At 38.4% G+C, this 14,845-nt stretch overlaps 1 protein-coding gene across 4 annotated transcripts in view; it reads right to left on the bottom strand.

Moving 5' to 3' along the window:
- Positions 1-14,845, bottom strand: part of LOC122887083 (netrin-G1-like) — a 65,685-nt gene that overhangs the window by 22,976 nt on the left and 27,864 nt on the right. For all 4 annotated transcript variants that reach the window (XM_044219946.1, XM_044219948.1, XM_044219949.1 and 1 more), the window contains exon 3: positions 12,721-13,364. In XM_044219946.1, coding sequence (XP_044075881.1) covers positions 12,721-13,364 — 644 coding nt within the window. The remainder of the gene's footprint in view (positions 1-12,720; positions 13,365-14,845) is intronic.

Genomic DNA, 14,845 nt, shown 5'->3' with positions numbered 1-14,845 from the left:
TGCAGACATTACTTGAGAATTTTATAAAATGGCTATACAGTATTTTAGAATGGAGAGCCCCCTTTTCTTTCTTTTTTCCTTTACAGATTTAAACCATGACCACCACTCTGACTGATAAGACTGACTGAGCAAACCAGTCTCCCTCAGCTCTAAATCTCACCTGTTCCCTCACACATGTCGCCCTTGGTCAGAACCTGTAATTGTGCCTCCATGCTGTATAAATACATACTGAGGTTTCCTGAAACTCTCCTTGACAAGGCACTTGGAGAGCCTCACATATCCTGACCAGTGATAGTTCTGACAGATATGGAGAGATCAAGGCTGTTGAGGAAACTTTGGCCTTGCTGAAAGTTTTAGATGAATATCAATGTGTTACCTGCACAAACCAGAATAACCTGCCAAAACCTTACAGGCAAAGAGAGGCTGTTTGATGTCTTTTACATGAGAGGAAGGCATGCTGTGATACATGTGAGCTATGCAGGGAACAAATGTGAGAATTTCATTTAAAAACCAGTTTCCATTATGTTTACTAGTTGTGGGATGCTATCTCTTACTGTTCTGTTCTTCACTGAAACAGAATCTCAGACAATATGATTGGATTTGTTGGGAGAACGATGCATTTCATAATCTTCCATTCTGTTACTGGAAAAAATACATTAATTGGTTAATGAGAGCGCTAATATTACAGGTCCCAAAAAAGTGACACACTGTGGTGTGGCAAAATTTCCTCCAGCTAAACAAAAATGAAACAGAAATAATTGTTTTGGAGCCAAAGAAGAATTATTAAGATCAGTGGTCATCTTGAATCCCTTATTTCAAAAACCACAAACCTAGACAGAAATCTTGGTGTAATTATAGACTCAGGTATACATTTTGATAGCCACATCAAGACAAACACAATCAGCCTACTATCCCCTTAAGAATGATCAAGAATTAAAGGACTTACAGTATGTCTCAGCAGAATTTAGAAAAAACATGTCAATGTTTCCTACTACTGTAATGGTGTCTTTACAGGTCTTTCTAAAAATGTCAATCAGACGGCTGCAGCTGATTCAGAACGCTGCTGCAAGAGCCCTCACTTCCTGTGGGTCAAAGAATTAATTTTAAAATACTGCTATTAGTTTATAAAACAGTGAATGGTTTAGGGCCAATTTCATTTTTATTTCTGTTGCTCCGTTATGAAGCGTCCAAACCTCTCAGATCCTGTGGGAAAGGAGGCTTAAAACCTTTGTTTGCCACTTTTTAATAAAACTGCCTTTTATTAAATTAAATTCACTCATACTGTGTGCTCTGCACGGTAACTGACGCTGTAATTTTTATTTTCCTGTCAATTTAGCTTCTTTTTAAATCTTGTCTTAATACTTGGTTATGTTTTATGTAAAGCATTTTGAATTGCCTTGCCAATCTACAATTTAAAAAAACCCCAAACATATTTTATATGTATATTTTGTTTTTTTTGTCACAATATATTTAAATTTGACTACTTTTGAGGCACACAAATAAAGTATTCAGTATTGTCCCATCTGACTTTTATTGCGAGGTTAAGGCTTAAGTGTAGATAAGGCTTTGAAACAGCATTTAGACCTTAATGTTGGGAAATAACATTTATAGAAAACAATAATAATAATAATATAACAATATATTTCAGTTAACTGAATAAATTAAATATGAATGTTGGGGGGACTTGGACTCATGACCTCCAGTATTTCTAAAATCATGCGGTCCTGTTGTTGAGTGGTGCTATACAAGTAGACTTGATTCTTTTATGTGGAAAAACATGCTCAAGGCTATCTGGTTTGCTAAACTGTGTTTACTCTTATGGAATAAATGAAATCATGCATGTATGTTCAAATAAATAATATAGTTTGCTTTGCGTGCATATGTTCTAAAAATAAATATGGAGTAATACAGTTAAATGTTTGAAAAAATGGCCCTGAAGATAAAAAAAATGTTTGCTGTGTAACCTAACTTGATTTAAATTTTTAGATTCATAACAGTGAACTAAATACAGTATCTATTCAGTTTCATAAACTAGCATAAGGCAAAAGCTAAAGTAATCATTCAGGCTGCCTTTAGCAAACTCCAGGATAGGGAAAGAAAAGACAAGTCTCCTACGTCAACAGTAATTTGAGCAGGAACAAGGCAAATCCAGCTAAAATAATGAGTTTGACAGCGTTACTTTACACTGACTCCTTTTACATTTCGGATGGCTTTGAACTCTTTTATGAAGAGAGGAGGGGAGTCACAGCGTCACCTCATTACACCAGGCTGTGTCACCGTGAAATTGAAGTGTCCGATTAGGCTTGTTTTTGTTGCTCTGCGCTGTGGCCAATTTTGTCATTCTTCGGGGTATAATGTAATACATCTCAAGCAAATTGTTTGCGTCCCCCATCGAAATATAAAGTAGCCCCGCCAGGGCTCCCCAAATTGTTGGAGAAATATTAGGAATGGATCACAAGTTAATTCCCCCTGCTTCAATTTTCTGCCGAGGCGAAATGAAATTTGAATTTGCGTGGCTTGGGCCACTGCCACTGAAGGCCTGTGATTTGTTTCAATGACAGGGCCTATTACTGAAGTTGTGCATTGATGTAGGCATACAGTATGGTAATGTCTACCCCCCGCATCCCACCTCAGCCCTCTTGGTGGAGGGCCATCTCATTCATGTGATGTAGGCCGCTGAGACAAGGAGGCAGCCGTGAAGAAATCAGCAATGGGAAGACATATTAATATGGAAATCAGAGGCTGGCTGCATGCTCTGTGTAGTGTGTGTGTGTGTGTGTGCGCACAGAAGCGTGCAGATATTGCTTACTGCATGCACTCACCTACTACACAATGATGGGAGAAAGTACGAATAAAAAAATCTGTTTTCAGAAAAGTAGTGTTAATACTTTAATGTAACAAGAAATAAACACACCTTGCCACTGCATTACTCAAGTGAGGACACACACACCTATACACATATGTATACACCATTTGAACTCATGAAGCCACAACATTGTCTGTTCCACTACAAGTAAAGCTTGATCATACAATAAGTGAAGCAAAAGGACATGTTGACGATTTTACTATTCATGGATGCTGGCCCTCCAGAGACAGCTTATGATGTACTTTCTCTCCATATATTATTTACAAAGAAAGTCTGGGCCTTAATGAGCACTAATTAAACGCTGCAGACTGGGAGATGACTGGCAGAAAACATCACAGCATATGACAGGCATCTGGTGGAAGATAAGTGAGCAGTTGTTGGCAGAGCCGGTGAGAAGCTTACGGTGGTAGGGAAGTAACGCTGAGGGTCGTGTGAACCTGCACTTGAACCTGACTTTCAGACTCTGTCAATCAAGCTGGCTACAGCTGTCATGGTTCACAGGGCACGGGCTTGGAGGATTGGAAGCATGTTTGTGTGTGTGTGTGTGTGTGTGTGTGTGTGTGTGTGTGTGTACTGTATGTGAGAGACTGGATATCAGCCAGTGGGTTTGAGTGTGCTTGTTTTGTGTGTGCATATGTGGGTGTGTGTGCAATTTGGATTGTGTGAAGGGCAAGACTGCAATGTAGCCATTTAAAGGGGCAGCAAGGAAGATTCTAGTCCAGTACTAAAAATTACTGTGTCTTGTATTTGATAGACTTCACTCAGAGTTATCTTTGGCTTTCACCCATATAAATGTATCTCTTCTCAACTAGTCACTTTTTTTTCAACTGCTAAATAATGGACAATGCAAGATACCCATTTCAGTAAATGATTCTGTTGGATCTCTGCTCTTATTAGCAGGGCTGTAACCACATTTAGAAATGCTTAATTCACACCCCGTAAAGACAGTTTTTGACAAGGCATGAAAAAGTTTGTATCATTTGTATTATCTTATTTTATTTTTTCACATTTTCTTTATTCATTCAACAGTGCAATTACATTTTCTGGTAATGTTAATGATGGTCTGCAAGCTGTGTCAAAGGCCATAACTTGTAGAGAACTACTAAATCCTTTTAAAAATGAGATTTAGTTTAAAAAAATATCAAAGCAGCCTTAAAAATCACCATGCGTATTTGTAGAATATATACTCCTCACCCCACATTTGCATAAACTATACCTTGTGTCTTTGATAACTACCACCTTGCTCGTTAGCTATTTACAGATCTCTGACATTTCGAATTTGAGTTACGTTTTGGTGTAACTCAGGAGGATAAGATGCAATATCTTTTCGTCACTTATAGAGGTTGATAAAGGTAAAAGTTCGCTTAAAGCCGCATACTGTGCTGCACTACTTAACCATGTAGTATACTGGTAACTGGCATGATATAAAATGCAAATAGTGGATCAACAATTGAACTGCAATGGCTGTTTCAAATAAACAACAGGCTTTGACACAGTTTTCACCAGACATGAAAAGAAAAAGCATCCATCTGAGGCAGCAAATGTCCCAAAAGGGAGAGAAACAGAAATTGCTCAAAGATGAGGGTGAATTTGGGTTCAAAAACCTTTGCATGTAAAAATACTGAAGGAGCAAAAAGTATAAAAACATGGTCTGGGTTAAAATCCCAGCTACAAAGCTGTTTACAGTCTGTGCGACTGGATGCTCTGCTGTCTTTGTAGTAGTTGAAACATCATCCAATTACCGAAATCCTATTAGTAACGTGTTATATTGCTTTGTTACTACTAAAAGTAGTATATTACTGTAACGCGTTATCCCCAACACTGCTCAGGACTGACAAAGGATGTCATATGGGTCACACTGGTCTGATTTGGGTAAGAAATGAAAATTGCGCTGATCGATCACAGACTGTAAACAGTGTATGAGAATGGTATGGTAACATTGTACAAAACGAGGTGATGGCACACTGCTAGAATAATGACTTCTCAATTTTTCAAACACAGTCCATGTGTGGCTGCACCTTTTTTATCTGAGAAATGATCATGAACTTTTGGTTTTGAACAGTACAGTTTGCAACAGTCAAAAATGGTGAAATCATTTCCACCCACTAAACTAAACATCAGCAACAAATTCCATCAAGCTACTCAACAACATCCTTTACTCAAACACACAGAGGAATATTGATTTATTTCCTCCTGCTGCATTCTGTTCTACCTTTTGAATTTATAAGCTAGAGAGAAAGAGGGAGAGAGACACACAAAGGTAGTGAGAAGGATATTTCTCAATATGTTTGTTGCCGGACTCCCCATAAAGCCGATGAAACGGCTCCAGCTCATTCAAAATGCTGCACTTCACTTCACTGTTTACAAATCACTTAATGGTCTAGCTCCTAAATACGTCTCTGATCTGCTTACTGCTTACAAACCCTCCAGCACCCTCAGATCATCAGACACTGGTCTCTGTACCCATGATCAGTTGTAAATCTGATGAAGGTGCATTCAGTTATTATCATTCTCTGGAACAAACTGCCTGATGACCACAACTGTGTCATCTTTTAAAAGCAAATTTAAGACCTACCTCTTCTCTCAGGCCTGTGACTAGCTAGTGCTTCTGTCTTTCTGTCCGCCCCCCTCTCTCTCTTTCTCTCTCTCACTCTCACTCTTTTTGGGTATAAGTGGGTGGGTGTGTTTATGTTGGTGGATGGGCAGGGGACGGAATTATGGATTTGTTTTTCTTAATATGTATTTCAATATGTATTCATGTCTATTTTATTTTGCTCACATTTGTTGTATGTGAAGCACATTGAGCTTGAATTGTATGAAATGTGCTATATAAATAAATTTGACTTGACTTCAGGATAGAAGGATATTCCAGGATGTCAGTAATTTAAATGTGAGAGGGGAATTTCTTGGCACATTATGCAGTGGATGATATGGTGTAATATCGTCACGCTGATTTTTCTTGAAGTTCTATATGCGACCACTGAAAAAGCACATACTGCAGATATCCTCTGGGTTTAGATCTTCTGTATGTGGTTCAGCGGGGTGCGATGCCCATCATGTGAATGCAGTGCGGAGGAGTTATGAATTTAGACTGTTTAAGTGCAAGATACAATTGAAGTGTGTGATACAGTACTTTTATGAGCTCAGGATTCCCAACTATAGCTCGAGGGGAACATTGGGGAGCATATAATAACAGTAAAATGTTTCATACCTTATCTAAAACTACTATTCTTTTGTATCCAAATTGCCTTTGAATAACTCTCACGTATCATGGGGGAGGTTTAGGATAAAATGTATTTTTCTGTCTTTGAAATTTGCTTTTGTATAATATTTGTCAGCATAGAAAGTCAGTGGGTAATAAAACATCTTTCTCTTTTTAATTTCTATAAGCCCACAGTGCCACATGTTAACATTAGATAACTTCCTTATGTGTTACAAAGCAGTGTTTTCAGTGGGTATTGAATTGCACAAGACTTGCTAGTATCAGAAATGGCATATGGTCCTAAATGAAAAATTATTAAATGTTCTTGTCCTGTGGTAGAAAGGGTTTCAGTCGTGGACACTGTTTTCAGAATCAAGAAGTTTTGGCTCCCATCCGGAAGTCATTCTCAATTGTGGAAATGATCTGAGAAAATTTAAGCTACTCTGTGTTGCTTAAGCCCTGCCCTCAGGGAAGAGTCTTCCTGAGTGTTAAACCCTGTATGCTTTTAAACCCCGTATGTTTTAGATTTAATGTGTGGATCACTTTTCTAATAATTTCTCAATCTTCTAATATTGCATGCCTATTTTGATGCTTTTGTTTAGAGATATGGAATCTGGTTTACAGAATTTTTTGGGGTCTAATTCTGAAGTTTGAAAACTGAGGATATTTATCTTGACATAGGACCTGTGGCCCTGTTGAAAATTTTTTTGTGTGGTTACTTTGACACAGTGTTTACATACTAGGTAAAAAAAGATAAAGAGAAAGAAACAGTGAGGTAAGAAAAAGAAAAACAAGAGAAAAGGTTAGGGAAAAATAGAGAATGACATGGGGGATGAGAGAAATAGCACATTAGCACTTATGGATTAGCTGCCTCTCATTCCCAGGCCCCGCTGCAGCCCTGTAGATGTGCAGCTCTGACCGCGCAGCCAGCCAGTAGTGGTCATGTCTTAATTAACGAGCAGACATCTGATCAATAAGTGAGGAGCGATGGAGAGGGAGACGTGAAAGGTGGGACAGCCTGCACAGTTCAAGGTTTTTGTTTTCCGTTGATGTGGAATAACATTAGAAATCAATAGCATGGCTAGCCCCTCCACACACTCTGACTCTAGTCAGGAGAAGAGAAAAAAAATAATCCCTCTTCTACCTTTTCCTTATGTCTTCTATCACCCATCACTTTTCTATCATACAAGATCGTAGAAAAGGTTTTCTGTCGTAGTCATCTGGACATTGTTTTCAGAATCAAGACGTTTCAATATGAATGAGGGACTACACCATCATACAAGATCATTGTACAGGAAAATTTGTCACAGTATTTTCAGTGCAATGTGATTCAGTTTTATAAACTTGTGCTCTGTAACAATTCTTAGATAATTAATGATATCTAGTTGTTTATGCTGTTAAGCTTCCCAGGATTTATTTCTGAATGAACTTCTTAAGTTTGGGATTTTTAACGTTTACGTTTTTGCAGATTAATTGCGTTACCTGAAGTGGTCATGACATCAAGTAAAGGTCTTTGTTTTGTCTGAGCCCACTGGTTGCTTGACTACTTCTTCACATTACAAATGTTACTATAACTTAACCCTACCCCAGAAAAGAAAGTTAACAATGAACGATTCTGCAAAACCCTGCATTAGGTTCAATGACAATGTGTTTTAGGTCAAATGCCAATATTTTTAAAATTCTTGCTTCCTATAATCTCTGTGCTACAGTATGGTTAAGGTAGGGAACGATTATGATTATGCATAAGGTATGGTTAAGGTTTATTTTATTTTATTATTGATGCAAGGGGTTAATGGGAGTTCTGCTGTAGATACCTACAGCATGATTTATTGTAGATCAGGGTTGGCTTTCTCCCACTGATAACACTATTGCAACATAACACATGTGATCAATCGCCTTATTTATGTAGCTTCATTCACTGTGATAGAGAGCAGGGGGTCACAGTGAGACTTCTTCAAACTGTGACCCCCTGCTCTTTATCACAGTGAATAGATTTGTGTTACTTAAAAGTAGAAGATAACTGAGCCTTTTTATAACATGTTCATGTTGTCCTCACTCTAACCTATCTCCTCTGATCTTCTCTGTTGGAGAAAACACAAGCAGCCCAAGCTGACCAATCACAGCGTGTGCGGTGCCCATACGGTACCTCCTTAGCTGCCATTACCCCGATGTGTAGTTACATTTTTGAGGAGGCGCACGTCAGTTACGCCATAGCCTACGGACCCTATAAACGTAGCCGCTGTAGGTACCGCATTACACCGCTATAGTATAAATGAAATAAAAAACGTTTTCTGCTAGGCAACTCTATTGTATCTGGAAAAATAATAAGTGACTAGCAGCCTATGTTAAAATGGTTATTCCAGAGATTATGAAACACTCATAAGCAATGATCCCCCCCAAAACACAGTGCATTGATAATGGCTAGATTTCAAGGGAGATGAAATTGTTTTATGATTGTTTTTTCCTCAAATTAAATTACTTATTCATTTGTGACAAATTTTTATATTATCTTTTAATATTTGCAAAGCACTTCTCATGAACTCTACACAAATACAATAAATTCATATAACTTTATTTCTGAAATATAAATGTAAAATGAGACAAAACCATTCACAGATCATTGTCGAGGTATAATTTTATGTTGCATGCCAGTATCCATTCATTCAGAGCTCCGACATTCATGAACATATCCGCAGGATACCTGACACTGCATATATTCAGCTGTGTATGAGTGAAAGTTTATCAGCGTTTGTGGAGTATTCTGGGAATTCTCGGACAGGATGGCCATTCTGTGATAAGGCCTTCACATTTGGTTGTAGCCAGAAGGCTGCTGAGACTGGTGGGAACTCTAATCAGTCTCTCCCCACCTGCCTCCATCACCCTCTTTCAAGTGAGTTACTGATCCACCTTTGGACAGAAATCGTATGTTTATTTTCTTTTCTTTCTCACTGCAAAGTTTTGGTGGAAAATTGAATTTGATGCCCAGGGGCAGGATGGAAAATTGGGCAAAATAGCTTATTTCCCCCCCATCCAACCTTTTGCTACTCTTAGTAATGAATGGCAAAATAAGATATCTGTGGGAGATGCTATCTTGTGCTGGGTAGCAGGCATTGCAATTTAGAACTCATCAATTCATGTTTACAGTACGAGTCTGAATACTGGAAGAGTGTGTCTGACAGCAGAACATGTATTTCTTTCTAGTCGAGCTGAATTGGGAATATTACATGCCATCATTATGAATAAAAGATTGTGGTATGTGATCAAAGACATCAAACATCATTAAGTGCTGTCAAATCTTTTTCCAGTTATGACAGCTCATGTTCAGTGACTGATTTGTCAATTTGCCAGTCAAAGGTCATTAAGAAATACTAGAGATCTTTGAAAATGTGTTATTTAAAGCAAAAACTGTAGCTTGCTTAAAAAGGAAACCTCATAGATTAAACCATAAATCTACTCATTATTAAACAGGGCAAGGCTAAATTTGGAAGCATATCCTGGCAATTCTGAATGTCTCCACGTTTCACTGATGTGTCTCTGATGATTACCATTTAATCAGCTGCAAATGCTCTTAATTACAAGATTAGTCTCCTACCAATTAGCCAATGTGCTAATGGTTCTAATCTGCCATTGAAGTCGACTGAATTCTAATTAGGGACTAACTGTTTCAATTCACAGAGGGCCCATCTGATGGGTCATTACCAACCTAGTTACCCTCATATAAACCAACTGCAGCAAGCAACACAGGTCCCATTTGGAGAGCAGCTGTAGAGGCTTTATGACCATCATGTGGACCATTTCCATGCGTCATGAAACGACAATGTTTTCATTCCCTGAAAATCGCAGAGGCATTCTGATGGCTCACTGATGAAAATATTATACACTGCAACATTGCAAGCTGTGTTAATGACATATGCACCGAAAGACTTCTTAATTTTACTGAACTTTTATCTTAAGCGGAGAGTGAAGATCTAAATTCAAACAGCTAAAATAGAATTCTAATTTGATGAGTGGCTCTCTTTAAAGGTACCCTAATAACAACTAACAATGGATCAAATGAGTATGTGTAATGTGAAGGGGGTTGCTTTTAATGACAAACCCACAGATAATTATCACCCAACTCTGCAGTCCCCCTCAACTCTACAAACCTTTTTTATGTATTTTTGGATTGTTGTTTTGGTTTTCCGGCCCATAAATGCATGCATTCATCATCCTCATTTCCAGCGATAAAATCTGATGTCTGGCAGACAGACAAAGTTAGTGACTAGCTGGTGAACACAGTGGAGCAATTAGCAGCTAAACAAGTCAGATTTTTCCCTCAGGAGTTGGTGGAGCCCAGACCAGAGCTAAAAGGAGAGTGAAAATTAGACTTACATTAATCAAGTGGACAGAAACCAAATGAATGCTAATGTTGCTTCATGTCTGGTGGAAAAAGCTTGTTTGCTTTAAGTTTGCCATTGGGGCTTTTAATGTCCAGATTGTGTTTACAGCTTGTTCTACTGCCCCCAAGTGGCCAAAAATAACTTAATGCAGCTTTAATGACACTACAGTTATGTCATGTGCTTTCAATTAATCATATATATATATTATTTATTTTATTATTATTTTTTATTTATTACACGGACATAACTTATAACTTATACAATACATTGCAAACAAAGAACTTTGTCTCCTGTCCAAGGCTATGCAAATAAAATTAGCCACACAAAAGGTTCCCTTCCTAAAACACAGCTCAAGTTTCTTATAATCATTCATCCAGATGAACAAAAAAGAGTAGCCCTTAAATAATCATATAATGAGCAATAACACATAAAATTGATTTTGCTTCACATGAGGTTGATGCTAGAGGATAACATATTAAGGGAGTTGGGCTGATGGACAGAGTAGGGAAAGACAACCAGATGCAAGACTTCTTCTAGCAATTCAGAAGACCAGTGTATATAGCATTGGAAATGGGATGTCTGTAGGTGTAGTACACCCTGGAAAAGGAGAAACTTTGTGTAACTATACAAAGTTTTGTAATGATGTAAAAATATTCATATTCATCATAAGTCTTAGTAATCAAAAGAAAACATCTGTATTGTTATCTAATTGAACTGACAACAGTTTTTTAAAGCAAAACATTTAACCAAAGTAAGTTAAACTGACTTTACCTGACCCAATAATGGTGATATCATATTATGGGATTATGAGATGTCTGTGGAACCTTGATGTGTGTCAGCAATAAAAAATGCAGAGAGACATGCATTAAAACTCTTCTCTTCGCCACGGCTCACAGGAGGCAATCTCAGCCCTCTGTCCTTGTCAAGTTAGGGTTATAATAAGTAATTTAGGAGTCTAGAGTTCAGTATCTGCTCAGGCTGAAAGTTTTTCCTGATTCAGACTCATTTAAGAAACAGGATTTTGGGCTGGGTTGAACTTGTTCTAGGCTTAAACACTTTGTATTTTGAAAATTTCACCAGTTGTAATCAGTAATGTAATATGTCAGTTCAGTTAATTATGAATCCTCGTTATCAAAATGCTTTCATAGACTGCCATTCATGTTTGGACTGTAGCAGTTCACCTTGCTGGTCAGTTGGTGCTTTTCCTTGTCCATCCAATCCATGTTGGATTTTGTTGTGCCAAAGCTGGACCGTCAGAACAACTGATCAACCATCAGAAGAAGAGACACATTTTACACAAAAGACATTAATTTTATTTAGAAAAAAGGAAGTAGCTGTACGTATTTTTCACAGAATAATATAGGTTGGTTTATACAAGGGGTGGTCAACCATGTACTATGGTGAAGCCACAGTCTGTGGAATTTCATTCACACTGATCACCTCAGCAGGTGATTTCACTGATGAGTTTTTTCCTTCTACTTGAAGTAGAGCTAATCAGTGTGTGGTGTCTCTGTTTGGTATGAAAACTTGCAAACTGTTGCCTCTCAATAGCACATGGTTGGCCTCCCCCAGTTAATACTGATGTTCTGTGATATTTATAATGCCGTGAGTTATATCAATCCATCCATAAAAATCCATAAATAACGATCTGGCTTTATCCAATGCTGAGGACTACATTTACTTGAAGAGTGTCGATGCTGTTCCTCATCACAGAACTCCTGCTGTTTAAAAAAGTAATTCCCCCAGACTCCCAGACAAAGGCTAACGTTAGTTTTGATTTACAGAAAATTGGAGGCGTTTTTTTGTGAAAGACCTCCATTGTGGTGTTCAGGTTTTGACAACTGTGCTGTTTCTCCCGCAACGTTTCACGCTATTCCACTGAGTGACAGTTGATGGCGATAATGTGCAAAGAAGTGCAGCAATGCACCAACAAAGGCAGTGAAGAACAAGACTGCTAACAAGTAAACGTGGATGTAAACCATGCACGATTTAAAATGTTGAAAGCTCTGTAAAGTGATGAGGAAGGATTTGTTTGTTTAGACCTTAATTATAAACACAATTGTTTTCGGTGAGAAACACTGAATGTAAACAACTTTGGTTTGTCTACCAGAAAACTCAACAGGGCACATTTAAATATGTTGTGAACATATCATGTAAAACAATCTGCAAACTGAAGGTGCTTTAAAAGACAGCTTAAGCTGCTGAAACACTCAAACTTCAAGTCTTGATTTTATTCAAAGCAAAAACCAGTAAGAAATATAAATAGGTCTTACCTGCCCTGCACCTTGATGTCAGAGATGGCGTAGAAGTATCTGGACAGGTTGTTCTCATCCACCATGGTGGCTCCAGTGGCTGGCTTCAGCAGCCTAATCCTCAAATCAGTGATGGTGAAGAAGTCCCTCAGGTTCTTGGTGGTATCTAGCTGGCCATACAGCGAAGCCATGTTGTGTAGCCGAGGCCCGGCAAAGAGGGCAAAGCGGTCCTTTATCTCAAAACGTACCGTCTTATCATTCTTCCACACGTAGCCTCGGGAGTAGTCCTCAGTACAGATGATATCCAGCAGGGTGCGCTGGGTGAGGTCACTGACTGTCTTTGGTTCCATAGTGAAAGCATCCAGGCAGTCAGTGGCATAGAACTGGTACGGGGTCCAGGTCCGGCCGTAGTCTAGTGACTTTTCCAGGACCATCTGCTCCGGTCGGCCTGACTCAAAAGTCAGTACGATGTCGTCAGTCAGCTCGATGGTTTTGTTCCATGACAGTGTGATGTTAACCTGGAGGGGCTTTGGGTATTTCTTCCATGAAGTGGACTGCCAAAAAGTTGTGGGGTTGCGACCCTCAAAGTCAAACATCAACTCTGGAGGATGAGCCAGCTCCTCTGTGATGGCGTCACATTCATTGTTGCACATGTAAGGATTCTCCTATAAAGAAACAAATAGATACACACGTGTGAGTGCACATTGCAATCAGGGTATCAAAATGTGAATGGTACAACTCTTAGATATTGTATTGTTACAATTTGTAATGACTTATTTGAGTTGTTACAAAATACAGTATGTAAGTAAGTGTAATGCCCTAGATCAAGTATGTATTTTATATTTGGGGTTACATTTGGGGACACTAGCCTATATCATTTGAAAAGAAATGTGCACCCAGTGAGGGTTCAAAAGTATCATAGTTCATTACATTGCAATGCATTTGTTACTTGTTGAACCTTTGTTATTGTTGCATTTTTATATAATATATATATATATATATATATATATATATATACACACAAATAAGCAGTACTGAATCACATTCAATGTGTCGTTAATATAACTATACAAATAACAATGAGCTATAACCTTTTATTTGACTGTCCTTTTTCATGTTATGCACAGATTTATTTATTAACATTCAGATATGTGGAGTGTATGTGTACACATACACACACACACACACACACAAACATACATACACACACACACACACACACACACACACACACACACACACACACACACACACATATAGATTAAATCAAATCAAAATAGATGTTACATCTACAGTAATTATACCTGAGAGCCAGGTCATAAAATTAATCTCTCACAATTTGCTGGCAAGTGGGTTAAGGCATGACTTAAGTGCTTTTTTTGTTAGACTGCTTGAGTTTCCTGTTGTCTCCTTTGGATTCTATCAGAGAGCAGCTCTCCCTGCTAGCTGAGCAGTAGGTAACTCTACAGCAAACTAAGTTTGATCTGAATGGTGGTAAAAACATTTGTGCTAGTTTACCTTTGTGCAGGAAGAGCTTTGTACAATTAAACTGACAGATGGTGATATAGAGGTAAGTGATATTTAGTTTTGAATAATATATAAATATAAAATATATTCAGAGGAAAAGTGGAATCCTAGAACACTTGTTAAAGCAGCTTGCTGTAATAGTCCCACCCTCACAATTACAAACCCTAAAGCATCTCTAAGGTCAGCTGTTGGTCCACTTTGCCTTTTCCAGTGCCTTGTTGGCTTGCCATCCTATCATGATTCCACCACCGTACTCAATAGCATTTCTTTCACATTCAGACCAATGTGTATTTTAAAATCTGTGCAAGTAATGTTAGCCCTGGAGCTGCAGGAGACAGTGACCCGCTCATTAAGATGACACTGTGGATCCCATATTCTCGTTCAGCGCCATTCCTGCCTACACTGCCACCCAAATTGCCAGTGTAATTGATATTCCTGTGTGGTATTTCAGCTGAGATGGGAATGGAATCCTGATGAGTGTTTCTTATGAAACACGCAAAGGGACATGCATATTTCATGGGCTTGTGTTTGTTCTGTACCATAGACATCCACTGAGTCTGGATGTTTGTGAGCGTGTTAGTGGGGAGAAAGAGGAGCTCTTGATGTGTTTGTGTTTGTT

This window comes from Siniperca chuatsi, linkage group LG13 (assembly GCF_020085105.1).
Source record: "Siniperca chuatsi isolate FFG_IHB_CAS linkage group LG13, ASM2008510v1, whole genome shotgun sequence".
Lineage (NCBI taxonomy): Eukaryota > Metazoa > Chordata > Actinopteri > Centrarchiformes > Sinipercidae > Siniperca > Siniperca chuatsi.
The sequence above is the reverse complement of the archived record's forward strand: the minus strand, read 5'-3'. Positions and strand labels throughout refer to the sequence as shown.